At 39.2% G+C, this 18,808-nt stretch overlaps 1 protein-coding gene across 1 annotated transcript in view; it reads right to left on the reverse strand.

Moving 5' to 3' along the window:
• Positions 1 to 18,808, reverse strand: part of Tdc2 (Tyrosine decarboxylase 2) — a 412,190-nt gene that overhangs the window by 203,212 nt on the left and 190,170 nt on the right. Inside the window, exon 2 of the mRNA XM_067141851.2 lies at positions 225 to 439. Within this exon, the coding sequence (XP_066997952.2) occupies positions 225 to 425 (201 nt within the window). The 5' untranslated portion in view covers positions 426 to 439. The remainder of the gene's footprint in view (positions 1 to 224; positions 440 to 18,808) is intronic.

Raw genomic sequence — 18,808 nt, forward strand, 5'->3', positions numbered from 1 at the left:
ACTGTTTTCCGTGAGTAAAGTGAATCATGTCTTGTACACGAGTTACACGTAATACACATACAGTTATGCTATTTTCTGTTGCCCTTTTCCAACGGTCGGACAAAGTCATCCGTGTCATGATATCTTCTTGTTTATTCGTGAAAAGTAACTTAGGCTATTGTGTAACCATATAAATGAACGAACAATGACTTGGTCTTTCGTATCATACTTAATTCTTGGCTTACCCCTGGCATTATCTTGGTCTCTACGTCCAGCATGATATCTTCCCAGCTTTCAGGTTCTTGTGGAGCTTCGGCAGGAAGCAGATCTCGGAGGTACCCCGGCTCGATGTTGGGTGTGACTCTGCGTGAACCCAAACCCTCCAGATACTGGCAGATGTATTCCACCATCTCCTTGCCTCGTACACGGAATTCGTTGCTGTCCATTTTCTTGAAATTTCCTACACAGTAAGAAACATCGGGCAGTTAGTTCCATATACACTTTAATAATTAGGTCATCCTCTCGGTAGAAATAAATCTGTAAATGTTTCCCCGGAGTCTTTTAACCTGGATCATCCAGAGTAAACTTTTCAACACTGTCTCCATAGAAATGCACAAGGAGGTAGAAAGAGGTCCACAGTGAATGGTTCATCGTAGAGCACTGTTCTTTCGGCTATTATTTAAACTGTCATTTCACACTGGTCTTTCGCACTCATTCCAGGGAAACGATGCGAGGGTCTTTTCTTGTGATGAGTACTCATGTACTGAGGCGCGTTTGAAGCCTGCCGAACGCTATACAGGCAGGAGTAGGACGTCAACTCCGTCTCAATCTTACTCACAATTAATAAAAAACAGTCTAGCTTGAGCAACCGAGGAGTGAAGTCGCGTGGTGCAGTGCGTGCCGTCAACATGGTCGGTATTGAGCAGTACCGGGCCCCGATTGGGAAATGGCAGGTGAAGCAGAGGAAGGAGACCAAGAATGGATAGGTGTTAAGAAAAGAAGGAGTAAAAATGGGTGGAGCGGTGCTGGTAGTGACAGTGATAGCGATGCTGCTGGTTATTGGGGGGTGGAATTAAACCCAGGCCAAATACCAGCGGAAAATTCAGCATGGAGGACTTGGCAGCACTTCAGATGGTAGTGAGTGAAATAATACAGGAAAAGTGTCAATGGGATAAGGTACAGGAAATAAAGGACATGATGGAGGAGCATAGAAAGAAGATAGGGAACATGAAGAAATGGCTAGAAACGGAGACTGAGGAATCGAACAGGAGAGTGGGCAACAACGAGAAGGAAATAGAGTTATTAAGAGGGAAAGTGAAACATCTGGAAGAGGAGGCGATGATGATGATAAAGAGAGAAGCGGAGGGTTACAGGCGGGAGAGAATGAAGAAAGCCATATTTATATATGGCGTGGAAGAAGGTGAGAGGGAAGGCAAGATTGATTTGATATCCAAGGTGGTAGAAGTTATACGGGATAGGATGAAGATAAACTTCAGTGAAGTGGACATAGACGATGTGCAGAGAGTGGGAAAAACTAAAGGACGGAATTCAGTTAGGGTAAACATTTTCTCAACCCTAATGGCAGAAATTGTGATAAGAAACAGTAACAATTTACAGGGCCAGAAAGTAGGGGTGGAAAGAGACATGGGAAAGGAAGGAAGTGAAACTATGAAGATTCTGAACAAACACCTGTGGAAAGCGAGACATCAGGGACTAAAGGCCCGAATAAGAGGTCAGAGGTTGGTGGTGACAAACAGAAGATGGGTTGGGGAACACTCAGTGGCGAAGCTGAAGGAGATGGAAGAAAGCGTTAGTTCCGAGGGAGGAGAGATGACAAGGCAAGATGGAAGGAAGAAAGAAAGAAGTAACAACGAGAAGTGGAGCCGAGGAAGGAGAGGAGATCAACTCAGGTGAGAATGGACAGTGCAGTGTGGATACAGAAGATCAGAACAGTGAAGGGGTGAGTGAGGGTGAGCAGCAAGAGATGGCGAGAGCAGAGTGCAGTGGTTTAGTGAGCAAGAAAGGACATGAGAAGACTGATCGACAGGAAGGTAAAGCAGTTATGAGCAAAGGAAGAAGAAGGAGTTTGAAAGACCTTTGGGGTAAAGTATGTAAAGAGATGGAGGATAAGGAGGGCATGGAACGGAATAGGTTGGTAAAAAAGGAGGAATGGAGATAGAGGATGAGGGGGCGAGAACTACAAGGAGTAAGATTAAAGGAGGAAACTTAGAAGGTAGGGAGGGAAGGTTATAACTATATTGGAAAATAGGATGTGTGAATATTGAGGGACTAATAAGCAAATTAGGAAATAAGAAAGTTCGGGAAGTAATAGAAAGTTTCGATGTTGTGGCACTCTTGGAGACGTGGCTGGAAGCAGGGAGGGAGATCTCCTGGAATGGGTTTGTGATTAAATATAAATATCGAAGAAAGGAGAGGACTGAGGGACGCGCACCAGGAGGGATTATAGTGCTAATTAGGGAAGAAATTAGTGAACTGGTGGAGGATATAGAGGCAGATATGAAAGAAACCATATGGTTGAGATATAATATGGGAGGGGTAGAGGGAAGGGTGAAGAAAATAAATCTAGCGTTCGTATATTGCCATCCTAGTAGTTCAACATATGCAAATAAGTATCTTTTTGAAGAGCTATTGGTGGATATTAGTATGATAAGAGAGAAGTTTGCAGGATAAGAGGATATGTTGTTATTCGGAGATTGGAACGCGAGAATAGGGGAACAGAGCCCAGTATATAGAAGGGAGGATAGAAGGTGTATGTTGAAAAGTAGAAGTAGTGTGGATAAAATTAAAAATAGTTATGGGGAGAAGCTCCTAGAGATGTGCGCTGCGGGAAATTTGTATATTCTGAATGGATGGATGGAGGGTGACAGTACGGGGAAATTGACCTATGTTACCGAGAAGGGAGGTAGTGTGATAGATATGGTTTTAAGCTCGGAAGGAGTGTTGGAGGATATTTTAAGGATGGAAGTAGGAGACTGGATTCAATCACACCATTTCCCAGTGTGGGTTATGTTGAAAAGGGGGGAAGAGAAGCATAAAATGAAGAAAGCTGAGACGAAGGATCAACAAGGGAGTGGATATAACAAGTAAAAATGGTCATGGAAAGTGGGACGAGATTGGGATAGGGTAGCAAAAGAGGAATTACAATTTCTGAAATATGGTTGGGAAGGTGCGTTAGAGGAGAATAATACTGACAAATCCTTGGAATTGCTACTACATCCAATAAAGACGATAGCACAGAAGGTAGAATGTAGAAGGAGGAAAAAGAAAGAGGGTGAAGAATGGTTTAATAGAGAGTGTGAAGAAATGCGGAGGAGGGTATTGGGTGCAATAGGAGAGTATACAAAGGTGGAGGTGCAGAAAAGGAGGTTTCTGTAAGTTGAGGAAGGAGTATAAAAAGAAATTTTGTTAGGTGAAAAAGGCGTGGTTAGAGGAACAAACTGAAGCCATAAATAAATATTGTAAGACTAACAGCATTGGAAAAGTATGGGAAAGGATTAATAGAATAATTAAGGGTGGAAGGATTATAGAGAGAATATGCATTGAGGAAGTTCAGAGGGTGAGATATTTAGGTGAATTACTCGGTGGTAAGGGGAAAGAACGGTGGAGATGGACGGGGGAAGAAGTAATTTGGAGGAATAGGAGAGTGGCAAATTATGAACTGGACAAGGAAATTACAAGGGAAGAAACCTTGAGAGTGATAAGGAGAATCAGGGGTAAGTCGGCGGGGGATGTAATGGGATAAATAATTTTTGGAAAGAAATTAGCAAAAATATGTCAATGATAGAGGGTATAGTTAATCTATTCAATAAGATCTATGAGGGGGGGGGGGAAGTACCCGAAGGAATGGGAAAATAGGAATTGTATGTCCAATATATAAGGGAAAGGGTAGTAAGAACAGTTTGAACAATTATAGAGGAATATCTCTGTTAGACTCCTTAAGTAAAATTTACACGGGGGTGTTGGCGAACAGGTTAAGTGAATGGGCCGAAAGAAATGAAATATTGACAGATTATCAAGGGGGATTTAGAAAAAAGAAAAGAACAGTGGATAATATAATGATAGTAAGGACAGTTTTAGAGAAGTATAGGAGCCTGTCTAGAAGTAAGGTGTATGTGGCAGCAATAGATTTTGAAAAAGCGTTTGATAAGGTGAACAGAGAGGCTCTATTGGAGAAATTGGGTAGGTTGGGGTTTCGGAAAAGATGATGAGGGCAGTGGAGGGAATATATAGGGTGCTCAGGTTTTGTGTAAAATTGGGAGACGATAGATTGAGCAGACCCTTAGAGTTTACGGTGGGTTTAAAACAAGGGTGCAAATTATCGCCAATATTGTTTATTTTATTTATTAACGATATCTTGGATGGGCATGGGGATAGCAATTGGGCTGTACCGGTAATTAATGGATTGGAGGTACCAGGATTGATTTTTGCTGATGATGTGATATTGATGACTCTAACTTCAGGGAGGATGGAGAGAGCTTTAAATGCAGTGTCGCTTTTCGCGAAGAAATTGGACTTGAGAATTAATGGGAATAAATCTAAAATGCTAGTAGCCCAGGTAAACAAAGGAAGAGGGGAGGACGAGAAATGGGTCCTGCAGGGAGAAAGGTTGGAACAAGTAAGGAAGTTAGAATATTTAGGAGTCATTATTAACAGTAAAGGAACTTGGAACGATCAGATTAGTAGGGCGAAAAGCAGAGGTTTGGCAGCCCTAGCCTCAGTCAATAACTTGCTGGCTAAATATCCGGGTATCACTTATATAACTTTGAGGTTAGTGTTAAGATCGGTGATTTTCGGTAGGGTATTGCATGGCGCGGAAGTATGGGGGTTGGATGAATTATTAGTAATTTTGGTAAGATAGTGATGGGGCTGCCGCTGTGCACAGCTAATGCAGGGGCGGAATTAATGTGTGGGGAGGATTTGGAATTTGAGTGTGTGAAAAGAATAGTTAGATATTGGATGAATTTAAAAAGACAGGAAGTGGGGAGGGTATTACAGTCCGCGTATGAACAACAACGGATGAGTATGTATAAGGGAGGCTGGCTAGAAAAAATTAAGGGATATTTGGAGATGATAGGTTTGGGGTACATGCGGGAAGAGGTGTGGACGAAGACAGAAGCAAGAGGGATGACGGTGCTGTCAAGGAGAATTAAAGATATGTATAGGCAGAAATTATTGGCTGAAAGTAGAGTAAGAAGTTCTCTTAGTGTTTTTAATAAAGTAGAGGTAACAGGTTAAATATTAGATACGCTGAGAGGTTAAACAGGAGAGGGTTGATATAGTGGATAATGGGGATTCACAAAAATAAGGGTTGGTTGAAAGGCAGAGATAAGTCAGTATGTGTACTTTGTGAGGCAGAGAACAACGATTTTCACTTATTAAGTAATTGTGAAGAAACAAGTAAAATCAGAAATAGTCTATTGGGTGCCAAACATCGGAAAATGTTAGGAATAGGGTACGAGCGGAGTATTATAAGGTGGATTATTAAAGAATGGGAAGACGCAGGAGAATTGAACAGGTACTTACGTGCGGTTAAAATGCATGTGTGTGAAAAATGGAAGAAGGAGATTCATAGGGAGATGGTGGTGAGTATAGTTTGCAGGGATAAGGGGGTATGTGTTTGGAATGGGAACGGGTGTTTATGATGTTTATGGGGGTCTTCTATAACAGTATCCTGCGGTTTGAGTTTGTTAGATAATTTCAGCAGTAAGTGAAGTGCTGGTGATGTGTACATAGTGAAGGATGTAGAATTTCGAGCCTGGAGGTGAAGTGGGACCGTGTGACAGCGGTGCGCCTTCAGATTGCGAAGTAATTGAGTAAGTAAATTATATGGTATGACCGAAATGTAGAGGCCTTACCGATTGCGAGATTGCAAGTCAGTATGCGATTGTTGTCATTTGGTATACTTTAAATTCCGGATAAGTAGGTTAAGGAACAAGGCTTGCGAAGTAAGCAACTGTGCATACAAGGACTGGAGCGGAATCTGTTGTAACGTAATGTCAGAAGTTTTTTTCAGAACTATCTCTTGTGACGGTCATGTGGTGAAGGCAAGGTCAGGGTAGGACTAGATTAGTTGTTTTGTAGGCAGATTCTCTTTTAACATTATTATTATTGTTATTATTATTATCATCATCATTCTTATTCTTCTTCTTCTTCTTCTTCTTCTTCTTCTTCTTCTTATTATTATTATTATTATTATTATTATTATTATTATATTTAATAGGATTATTGCTTTGTGAACACGTATCTAGGCTGGAAGCCTGTTTTGTTCGTTAATAAATACTGAAAACAAATTAATAAAAAAGTCACAACAGACATGCATAACCCAGAACTGTTGGGCGAATTATTTTCCTACGGAATTCTGCCTTCTAAATTCAAGCAGAAATAATATATTCTCAAGATCTCCTCGAGCTGCTGTCCGCACAATATCTTAAACTATGAACCTACATACTTTTGGTTCAATTTCAACCCAGTCATATTTTATGAATGTGGTCGGCGGTTGATTACGGCTGGTCAGCTGTCCGGCAGCTCTCCGCTCCGAATGACCAACCGAGCAGAAGGCGGGTGGACACAGCTCTTCCGTGGCTTACAACTCTGCATTCGGGTGATGAAGAGGAGCTGGTCCTCCCCGTCGGCTCCCCTGAGAATGGTTCTCCGTTATTATCCATTCTCGTGCACTAAGTCGAATGCCGAGACAGTTCCTAGCATAGCCCACTACCTCCAACTCCCTAACCTTCTACGAAAATCTCCCTCACCGTATTAAATCTCCTGGCCTTAGAGATGGCGTTACCATCTCGGAACCTCCCATGCCCTTCAGGGATGGAATGAAAACTCGTGCGCATAGAGAGATAGATAGATAGATAGATAGACTATGTACAGTAGGGTGTCCCTTAAAAGAGCAATTTGTTTTTCATTTATTGAAACGCATACCCCGTTATTGTGTTTATTAGTCTATTAGTTACCCAAGTACAGAATTTCAACTTCCTACATTAATTTTAACCCATGCCGACGGGGCCTAAAACTTTTAGAAAATAGCTACTTAAACGGTCTCTTAAAAATAGTTGTAGATGATCACTCAAAACAATTATTTTAGAGAAATATAAATGAAAACAGAAATTTATATAATGCTCTTCTTGTAAGTAACAAAAAAGATGCATTATTCATTTGGATATTTCCTCTTCAATGTCTCTTTTTTACAGTCTGGGTAAATTTTTCTGTTCTTGCACACAATGTAATAAGTACTGCTTCTGTTCTTCATCTGCGGTAATCAAACCATGAAAGTCTGTCATTAGTTTAACAGCTCTTTCAGCTGTGTCATTAACTGCTTTTAAGGTAGAAACCTTCTTTTTAGCTTCCACAAACGCCACGTTGTCTTTTCATGAAGATACAATTTCTTGAAGGAAACCACTGTCAAGTTTCATTCGTGAAAATAAATCTTTACTCTTGACAAAAACAAAATCACTCAAAGATTTCCCTGAAACAAGATAAAAAATATTGTAGTGCCTATAAATAAAACAAATAAGTTCTAAATTAAATACCAGATTAAACACTACTAGTCTACTACGTACCATGTAGAGAGCCAGACATCTCTTCTTTCGATGGAACATATCTCTTTCCGGAATCACCAAAGCTTTCTTTTTGTAAGTTTTCTACAATGTTTCCTTTGGTCTGCTCATCAACTTCATTATCAAAAATTGAAAGGATGGCTATTTCCTCTGACAAGTACCACAAGTATTGACTGAACTTGTTTAAAACTGCATTGGAAATCAACTTGTCAACTTTCTCGTAATCTTTTAAGGTCTTTAAAAAACAAAAATCTTGATTCGGCGCTTTTATCGCCAAACTACATCCAAGCCAGGGCTTCACGTAAACTGCCACAATGAATAAACAAACATCTTGTAAAGCTTGTTTGTCCTTAGCGATCATTTTAAACTGGAACTTCAGTAAACACAGTTTTAAAAGTTAATAGCTCTTGCCATCCATCGTGCTTGATGCATTGCACCAGGAGGTCTGATTTTTATTTTATTTTTAATATCTCCACCAAGAAAAACAATAGTGAGCTGAATGAGCTCGCGATAATCATCTCATACAGTCGATTTTGCCAGCTCATTGTTAAAAAACGTCACCAATTCAATAATATTTGCCTCACAGAGATGTTGTTCGACAAAATCAGTGCACGGTTCGATGGCACTAGGATTAATATTCTTCCAGTTGTCTCTAAACATTTTGAACAGCGGAATATCAGGACTGCTAGTGATTTGTTGGATCTTTGATTCAAACACACTTTTGAGCACCAGTTCGTAAATATGATGGCGGCAAGGAAAGAGTGACAACTCTCTTTCTAGTTTTTGCTCTAAAAGCACACAAGCTCTGTTCAAGCGTCCTATATTAGATGCTGTTGTATCACAGCACATTATTTGTACCTTATCATCCAGGTTCCAGTCATGAAATATGAAATAATAATTGGTAGGCGTTCTTCTTTAGAACTTCTTACGTCCAGAGCAGGTAACAATTTTCCATCTCAATGAACTGTAACTATCTCGGGCACATTATTCTGAAAATCGGATTTAATGGATCTCGCTCTATCTTTTCTCATTTATGTAAAAGATTTTCTTACCAAAGATTTTTCAGAGGATATTGAGTCTTGGAAATTTGGAGTTTATCCCCTCCGATCATATAATAAAGCTCTATACCTCAAGTAATTTTTTGTATATCTACCTACAAATACTTATTCTGGTTGTTATTTATTGTTAATCGCTATTGTTTCCTTTTTTGAGAAAAGAACAAAAATGATTTAGAAAGTACATTCAAATTTAACGTTTTTGTGTGGTCATTCGTCCAGTTACCTAGACTGTGCCTCATTTTCTCCTCTACTACCCTTGTGCCTCTAATAATAATAATAATAATAATAATAATAGCAACATTTGTTTAATGTCTGCTCTAACTGCTGACCGTCGTCTAGACTGTCGGAACTTGGTCCAACGGGAGTTGAATGTGGAGGCTAACGACAGGGAGTTGTCGCAATGCAAAGCTCTCAAAAGCCATCAAGCTCAATTCAGATCGACCTGCTGTCCGGTAATAGAAATCCTAAGACGAGTGGACTGCGCCACTAATTCGGCCAAGTATTTTTTACAACCTTGTGTCCAATGTCTTCGACGATCAAAGCAGAAGAAAAACTTACATTTTGAAGAATTTTAGCACTCGTTAGAATTTAATACAAAAGCGATTTTAACTACGTGATTGTTAAAAGAGTAAATATGAGTGTTATGTATTTCCAAATAAACCTTAAAACATTGAAATTAACAGTGGTAGCGTTGGGAGACGTACGTAAATTGATGAGCTTCGTTATCATTATACTAGACAAAAGTGAATTTCTCTGTGTACTTACATGTGTGGCTGCTGTGAAGTAGAGATGAACACACATAAACTACGCCGAAATTCGTTTAATGACATTCTGTGAGCCGCAGTATTAGAGTAAATGAAGTCGTCTCTATCTACTGCACAGGGGAAGTCAATTTCACCAGTGTTCGTGACTCTATATCTCCTTCAGCAGACTTCTATGCCCCAGATTAATTTTCGAAGTTTGTTTTGAGCTTATCAATGGCGCAATCAAATGGATTCTCCGGAGGAATGGCTTTTGACATCATTTCACGAACCAGTGGGTGGGATCGATATGGCAGTGGACCTCCTCTCCGGTAGAGTGAAGGATTAACTTTCTTTACTTTTTTTTGAGGCTAGAGATTAAAGAGTCGCGTGATATTCTTTGTGAGTTATGTTACACAAAGTATAGCGTATGGCTTACGGAGAGATCTGGTGTAAGTCTTCCGAACGGACGTCCATGAGTGACCTACGCGTTTGTGAGAATGGGAGCACACCTAGGATGAAATCAGATCAGAAGACAACACATACACCTAGCCCCGAGTCAGATAAAATAACCAATGAACGTTAAATTCCCCGACCGAGAATCGAACACAGAATACCTTGGGAGAAATACCAGTATTCTCACCAGTCAGCCACGGAGCTGAATATTGCCTCCTGTGGATCCAAATTCAGATAGGCTGGAATCTCTGAACATATATCGGAATTAACTGAAGATTTATTAAATTATTATTATTATTATTATTATTATTATTATTATTATTATTATTAATGGTCCATGGTGTGGGTTACTGTAGTCACGTCCTAGTTCGTGAACCATGGGCAACGGCTGAGTGGCCTAGTAAGTAAGTGGTCCTGAAAGTCGGGATACCAGTTGCTATGTAATGGGAGTGGGCATCTAAGATATATTCTGAGTCATAGTCCTTCTTGTGCTCAGACGGCTAGGACTATACAATCCACCGGTGCTTCCTAACCCGTTAGAGGAGAGATCCTCACTTGAACCATGTGCAAGTAGGGTAGCATCCTGCTTCATGAATTTACCGAGCTCAGAGCATTTTAAGCAAGCCTCGGACCTATGGCAGTAACACAGTCCTACTCCGATTTGACAGGCGAGGGACTCGTTGGGAAGAACTTGGTGAACGAAATGGAATTCGATGGGGAGCTATCAATATTAATGGGGTTTATGGAAGAAAGAAAGTAGAACTGGCTGAGTCAGCAAAGAGGATGCATCTAGATGTGCTAGGAGTAAGTGATATTCGGGCAAGGGGGATAACGAGAAAGAGATAGGAGATTATAAAGAGAACTTGACGGGTATTAGAAAGGGAAGGGCAGAATATGGGGTAGGGCTGTTTATCAGGAATACTATTGCACGCAACATAGTTTCTGTTAGGCACTCAAATGAGCGACTGACGTTTATTATTATTATTATTATTATTATTATTATTATTATTATTATTATTATTATTATTATTATTATTATTATTATTATTATTATTATTATTATTATTATTATTAACAAATACATCGCAAATGGGAAATATCCCGGTGGCAATGGTCACTTACAATAGGTAGTGTAATAATAAAGTAAACATAACTACCCAACAACAAACAAACAAACAAGAATAGTATAACAAGCAATTCCATGGAACGAAAATATGACAAGAAATACTACTAGTTTAACATTCCAAATCCAGCATAATCATATACAAATTTACACACAACTTAAGTATTTCCAGTAATTAACACTATCGCTTACAAAACTATAGGTTGTGCTTACTACTAGGTAAGTGCGACCAGTATTCAGTAATCGGGAGATAGTGGGTTCGAACTCCACTGTCGGCAGCCCTGAAGATTATTTTCCGTGGTTTCCCATTTTCACACCAGGAAAATGCTGGGGCTGTACCTTAATTAAGGCCTCGGCTGCTTCTTTACCATTCCTAGGTCTTTCCCACCCCATCGTCGCCATAAGACATATCTGTGTCGGTGCGACGTAAAACAAATAGAAAAAAATGTTTAATAAACTAAGGTTAAAACATAATTACCCAACAACAACAACTACTACTACTACTACAGGAGTACAACAAGAAATTCCATGGAAAGAAAATGTTACAAGAAATACTACAAGTTTAACTTTCTAAATCCAGCATCATTATATACAAATTCACACATAACTTAAGTATTTCCAGTACTTAACACTACGGCTTACAATACTATAGGTTGAGCTTACTACTAGCTTGACATCACAATGATTATAAACTAAACTTAAAAGATAACTACCCAACAACAACAACTGGAGTACAACAAGCAACTCCACGGAAAGAATATTACAAGAAATACTACTAGTTTAACATTATAAATCCAGCATCATTGTATAAAGTTTCATACACAACTTAAGTATTTCCAGTACTTAACACTACGGTTTACAATACTTTTTGTTTGCTATTTGCTTTACGTCGCACCGACACAGATAGGTCTTATGGCGACTATGGGATAGGAAAGACCTAGGAATGGGAAGGAAGCGGCCGTGGCCTTAATTAAGATAGAGCCTCATCATTTGCCTGGTGTGAAAATGGGAAACCACGGAAAACCATCTTCAGGACTGGCGTGGGGTTCGAACCCACTATCTCCCGATTACTGGATACTGGCCGCACTTAAGCGACTGCAGCTATCGAGCTCGGTTGTGGAGGTAAATAATGCACCCAATAAATAAAACATAGTCATTATTGGAGCTTATCGCCCGCCGAAGTCAGGTTTAAACACGATCACTCGTCGTTGAGTATTGACATGTGCAAATATAAGCTACGGGAAATGGTTTTCCGTGGTTTCCCATTTTCACACAAGGCAAATGCTGGGACTGTGCCTTAATTAAGGCCACGGCCGCTTCCTTCCCACTCCTGGCCCTTCCCTGTCCCATCCTCGCCATAAGACCTGTATGTGTCAGTACGACGTAAAACAACTAGCAAAAAAAAAATTACCTCCACCTCAATTATTTCGCAGTCATCGAGAATACATTTTAACGTACTGCTTAGCTCTGCCCTAACACAAATGAAAATCCCTCCCCCTTTCGACCCTCCATTCCGTCTAAACGTTAGAAATTTTGACCTGAATATTTCTGAATTATATATATTTTCTGATAACCATCTTTCCGTTCCCACAATGATATCAAGGTCCCTCGCATCAACGAAGTTTTCGAATTTTGCGATTGTGTTACCAATACTTCCGCAGTTTACCTGCAACAATCTGAGAAACTTGTCCGGTCCGGTATCACTGCCTCTCACAATATCCTGTTGTCGTTGCAGCTGCATCGAATCTGCTCCCGTCGTGGATCGTCATTCGGCTGCTCGTACTGCGCCGTCATCCGTTTGGGTGGAAAAGGACTCGGTAACCGTCGAAAAGAGTTCACCTAGTCTCTCCACTCCTCGCTGGTTCACATGAAGTCCCTGTTGCCGATTCAACAGTTGCCGTCTACAAAGAGTGATTCGGAACATTCGGCCACCCACTGAAGCTCTTCGTTCAATCGGCGAATCTTCTTCCATGATACATCTGGTTTCCTTAGTATTCCACTAATTACAGTTGCCTTCGGGAACTTTTCTTAGACGAGTTCACTAGATCATAAATGTCCCCTATTATATATTGTGCCATTTCACTGTTATAAGAAGTACCGTCTGTAAGAAGGACAAAGATGGAGCCCAGGTATCTTAGAACAATTAACGTCAAAATGTCTGACCCCACCGCAAGCGAAAGTAAAAGTATTCACCTCAGGCGCTAGAGAAAGGAATTTAGATCCAGAAGGCAGTGAAAAAGAACGAATGTGAAGATTGTTACTAACAATTACTGAGAAAAATTAGAAAACGAGATTGAATTGCTACTTTCAAAATCCGAGTTGAAGACGAAAGCAACTATGTCAGAGTTTAAAGAGGGTATCGACGAGAGATCAGCTCAGCGGGAACAAAGAACAGACCTTTTAGAAGCCACGTCGCAAATCAAGCAGAAGATTAGTAATTTCGTTCCGCGAACTTCAAGATACGTGGAAAGTTGAGAATAAACTACGACAAGCTTACGTCACGGCAGTCTCTGCTGACGTATTACTCGATATCACCAAAGTTAAAGAGTTACAAAAGTGGGAATCCTGTAATAACTCCGGGATAGATAGAAGAAAGAAAATCTGTTTATTTTAAATCATAGAAATATACTACCCCAAGAAGAATATTTGACAAGTAGATCAGCTCTTTCAAAAGAAACAATCTTTCGCATTAGATAGATTATCACAGCTGTTCATGATGGAAATGCTAATCGATCTTGTTTGCTATTCTATTCCAACTAGTCCAGAGGTGAGCAAGATGTTCTAAGAAGATGAAAGGCCAGACTGCCCAAATGGGTGCCGTCGGATGACGTTGCCTGCCGAGAGATGAATACGCCCAGAGGAGAATTATGCCAATATTTCCCACTCACCTAGGGAAATAAAAGGAGGTGTATCCGTGTGTCCCGTCAGCTGCACATATGCCGACGTCTGGAGCTGCTGAATTCAGATAAGTCTTACTTTTAAATTAGTGTAGTAATGTTTATATATTCATATGTAAGTGTTATATGATTTGTTAATTGGTTCCGTGCGAAATAAGGAAGCGACGAAAGTGGTGTATTGAATTAGAGCAAAGGTGGAAAGGTAATTTTCATATATGAATGTCAAATCCATAGACAGGTAGTCAATCAGTGATGAAAGCCTACGTTCGAGATGTGATCCATGTAGTGTGAAATACTGAGTTCGTTAAGGTGACAGTGAATTCTATGCTATGTCAAAGAGAGATTTAGGTACGTGTGTACATTGGTTATGACCAATGAATGTCAAGTTAGGAACCAGCAGTAGGATATGCTTGCTAAATAGACAAATGTGTTTACGATAATTGAAGGTTATGATGGAATGAAGGTCATAATATCGTGAAATATGTCCATGAACCGTGATTTAAATAATAAGGGCCACGATTGAAGGAAGTGGACATGTATTTAGTAAAGGAGACGGAATATATGTTTGAAAGTATAATAATGATTATTTTAAGAGAAGTTAATATGAGATTGATAATTTAGAATGGTGATAGTTATTGATTCTTCGCGAATGTGAGCACGGTGACGTAGTAGTGGACTTAGTGGTTTTCATGTTGAGTTTTACTAAAAGGGAAATGAACATGTAGCAGATTCATGTAATATTTCTCTTACGAACAAGCATAAAAATTCAAGTAAGATCGGAGTGACACCTGTTGGTTAGCGTGCACACTTGGTAGTGTCAACGAAATCTCAGTTAGGAGGATGAATTAAACACATGCACTGTGTCACAGTTTTTTCTAATTTTGATCTATTCTCAGGCGAAAGGAAATGTAATAACTTCTTAGGCAACATCCTATCACTGATGACTGACTGAAAATGTAGAAATTATATTTGATGGTGAAGTCTTCACACAATGCAGACCACATTAGCTAGTATATTTCAGATGAAACTAGTAGAGTAATCGTTAGAATATATAATGTCGCACGTATGTTCAACTTAAATGATGAGAAGATTCAGATCTTAGAATGGTCTGTGGATCTTACTGGTACTTATTGAACCATTTATAAAAATTACATTAATTTAAAAGAGGACTTATCAATATTCACGCAGAAGAAGAAGAGACAATAAGGAGTATGAATATTCAGAATTGTAAACCAAACCAGTTACTTGTAGAAATATTAGGGAACTATCCTCCCAGGTTGATATTTATTGGTATCTATTGATATGTTGCGAGAGATAGGAATAACTATATGTCAGCAGATTAATATGAGCTCCGAGGGAGAGCTAATAATTAACTCAAAACTTCATAGGCAATAGAGGAGAATTCCAATTCATGAGATATGGTTTTAGGCCAAAAATGCGTACTGTATATCTTGAAACCACCCTCAGTCTACACTCTAGCTTATAAGGACTCATGTTGTAAATATTTTTCTTTGCTAGGGTGCACCCAGTTAAGTTTTAATTACCCAGATAAGTTTTAGTTACTCAATATATTTTAATTACTCATACAAGTTTTAACTACTCAAATATGTTCTAAACTATTTCATAAGTTTTAATTATCCAAACGTATTTAACTTAATAGTTTCAATCTATTAATTTTACATTTGTTTTCGATTTGATCATTTCTTTAATGGTATAAGATGGTGAATTTGACATTTTGGACTCATGATTTTTAAGTTGTTAAGTAAAGGGTGGATGATAATAATGTTCAGCTGAATAATTGGTTTTAAGGAATTCAATAATTTGCCGTATATTACATTCTGTCTTTGATTTTCTTTGGGCAATCAAGATTTAAGCACTTAGTGCATTAGATTTCAGTAGATTTAGTTTAAAGGATGACTAAATCGAGCAACATTTCTTTTATAATGCACAGTGGGTGCCGGACGGGTCAATCACCGGCAGATTCTAGATAAACATCGCTTGCATATATTTTACCCGATACTGACATTTCGTCGATTTCTTCTTACGCCAGAAGTGTGGAAGTATTGAGTGAAAGGGTGGCATGGAGAAACTAGAAAAGGAAAGAAAATGATTAATTAGGTACTCGAGTAAAAGAAATAGGTAGACCTAAGAAATTAAGGCCATGTTTGCTAGAAATGGACGAAATAGTCAGATGAACATGCAGTTTCCTCTATCAGATTTTTTTAGGGAGGATAGATTAACATTAGACCTTTGGATTGAAACAATTATATAATAAACAAGATATGTAAAAATTTAGACAGTTCTTTCAATGTGTTTCGTAGCGTAGAGAGATTTAAGTGAATGAATGCTGCAACAACTTGGTAGCGAAGAAATATAATAAGCAACGTATGAAAGTTGTTTCTATGTGTAATTTAAGTTTTCTTTGGCTCTGTATGGTATGTCTTTCTCTTATCCGGAACTCATAGCCCAAATGATTGAATTATGTTAGTCGGAAGGATCGTAATTATGCTAGCCTGGATCTTATGCGTCCCCTCAGGGAGCCGGGAACGGCGCATAAGAAATTTGCCCCCAACAGTGGAGCAAAATAAGGAGAAAGGCGCTGTGCGAAATGAGGAAAAAGGTACACACGAATGGTCGCCAATCATATGAAATTGGCGCCTCAACGTGTTGCGAATGGAGAAAGGTACTGGAAATGGTCGCCAATTAGAAGAAATTGACACCACAACGAGGTTGTAATTCAAGAGAAAAACGTCGTGGGACGTCAAGAATAAGAGTCATTAATCACATAGAAACTGACACAATAAGATTGCAAGTGGAGAAAGGTCACTACGCATGAGGAATACGCTACTATAAGGTAAATTAGAGTGAAAGGAAATACCGGAGTAACTTGACAGAGGAATGGATACCAGAAATAAGAGGAAAATGATCGGGTAGTTGGAGAGAAAACATAGAAATATTTCAGAATTTGGTTTGGATCGAATAAAAGAGTTATCATCCGACCTAACCGTGGTAAATGGGAGGAGAAGATGATACAGTAAGAGAAGGAAATCAGCAAGATGTGATAGTAGGAGACGAGTTCGTGAACTCAGGATTTGGAGGACTGAGAATTATTTCTTGATTAATAATAATAATAATAATAGTGTGTTAATATTAGTAGTATGTTAAGGAATGTTGTAGTTTGTAAGAAGTAGATTTTAAGTTTTTTTTTAGTTTCTTGCAAGTATTGATTTGGAGTGAGGGTTCTCAGGAATTGGAATTGAAGTTAATGGAATGAATATTCATGCTTCTTGGCTAGAATGGGAGGCAAGGTCATCTTTAGGCACTTAATTTGGGTAGTTAGGCCTATTTATTTGTTGAATACATATACTAATATTGTGTATAGAGTAACTGTGAGATTGGAGTGTTGAAAGAGTTGATTTGTAAAGAATTGGGGAGAGTATTAGAGCACTGTTAGGCAATTAGAGATTTCGAAAGCAACATTAAGCCAACATGACGACATTAAGCCAAATGAAGGTGCAGTTCGAGCAATACCAGAGAGAACAGGAAGAGAAACAGGAGGAGTTTCAAAGGGAACAGAGAGATAAGCAGGAGAAATGTCAAAGAGATCAAGAAATGCAGGAGAAATGCCGGAAAGAACAGGAAGAGCGATTGAAAAGAGTTGAAGGAACAGTAAAGGAAGTGAAAGCAGAGCAAGGAGGAATGGTAGAGAAGTTCCAGCAGATGATGGAACACATGATGGAAGAAGCCCGGAAGCGTGATGAAGAAGCCCGGAAGCGTGAGGAAGAAGCAAGGAAAGAGAGGCAAGAAGAAGCTAGAAAGCGGGACGAGAAACAACAAGAAATGGTGGAGAGAATGAATAAACATCAAGAAGAGATGAAAGAAGAAATAAAGGGAGGTCAACGAAAACAGATGGAGGAAATGAATAAATATCAGAAAGATAGAGGAAATGACTAAGGAACAGGAGGAGAAACAGAAAGTAATGATGGAGGAAATGAAGGAGGAAATCAGGAAAATAGGATCGGACATGGATAGAATCAGGAATAACATGGACGAATTGAGGGTTGAAATGAGTGATAGGATCGAGGAAAGGAATAAAGAAATTCAGGAAGAGATAAATGAGATTAAAAGAGAGATGATAGAGAACAACAATTGCCTCCAGTGTCTGAAAGAGAACGAAATGAAGAAGTTGACTGATAATATGGAGCAGTTGAATATTGACTCACAAGGGAAATGGAAACAGTGTGAAGAAAAGATCGACAAGTTAGGCAATGAAATCCAAACGACGAATGCAGGTATAGAAGACAGATATAAGCAAGCTGGTGAGCAGATTGGAAATAGAATTACTACGATAAGGGAGGAAATTAAACATAATGGGGAAATAGATCAAAGAATGTCCAAGTCTGAAGAAGGGCTAAAACAGATACAAGTACAGATGAGAGAAATCAGAGAAGAAATTCAAGGGAAGAGACCGATGTCAACGTGTAGTGATGGACGAAAGACGATAGAGTTACAGATAAATGAGAGGGAGACTACACCCACGTTGATCGCTCAATCTAGTCATGGCAATGGTGAAACGAGCACTGAAGGTGGAAATGGTGGAAATCCAACCATCATTAATGTGATTAAAACTTATGAGGATAGACCGAAACATTTCAATAACACTGCTAATATATCGCCCAATCGTTTCCGTAGGGAAATGGACGATTACTTTAAAGACCATAATATTCCTGAGGAAAAGAGACTGAAGGTTGTGGAGAAATACCTGGACGCAAATCCTAGTCTTTGGTTTCAAGCCTTCAAGTATACTTTTCACGACTATAATGACTTTAAAACGGCTTTTCTGCAGCGCTTTTGGAGTCCGGAAATTCAGCAAAATCTTCGCTTGGAACTATACTCGAGGAAATATGCAAATAACGGGCAAACGGGATACAGTGACTATTTTTCTTATCAGTTTCATCGTTTTCAGGACCTT

The sequence above is a fragment of the Anabrus simplex genome, chromosome 2 (genome assembly GCF_040414725.1).
Source record: "Anabrus simplex isolate iqAnaSimp1 chromosome 2, ASM4041472v1, whole genome shotgun sequence".
NCBI classification, from domain to species: domain Eukaryota; kingdom Metazoa; phylum Arthropoda; class Insecta; order Orthoptera; family Tettigoniidae; genus Anabrus; species Anabrus simplex.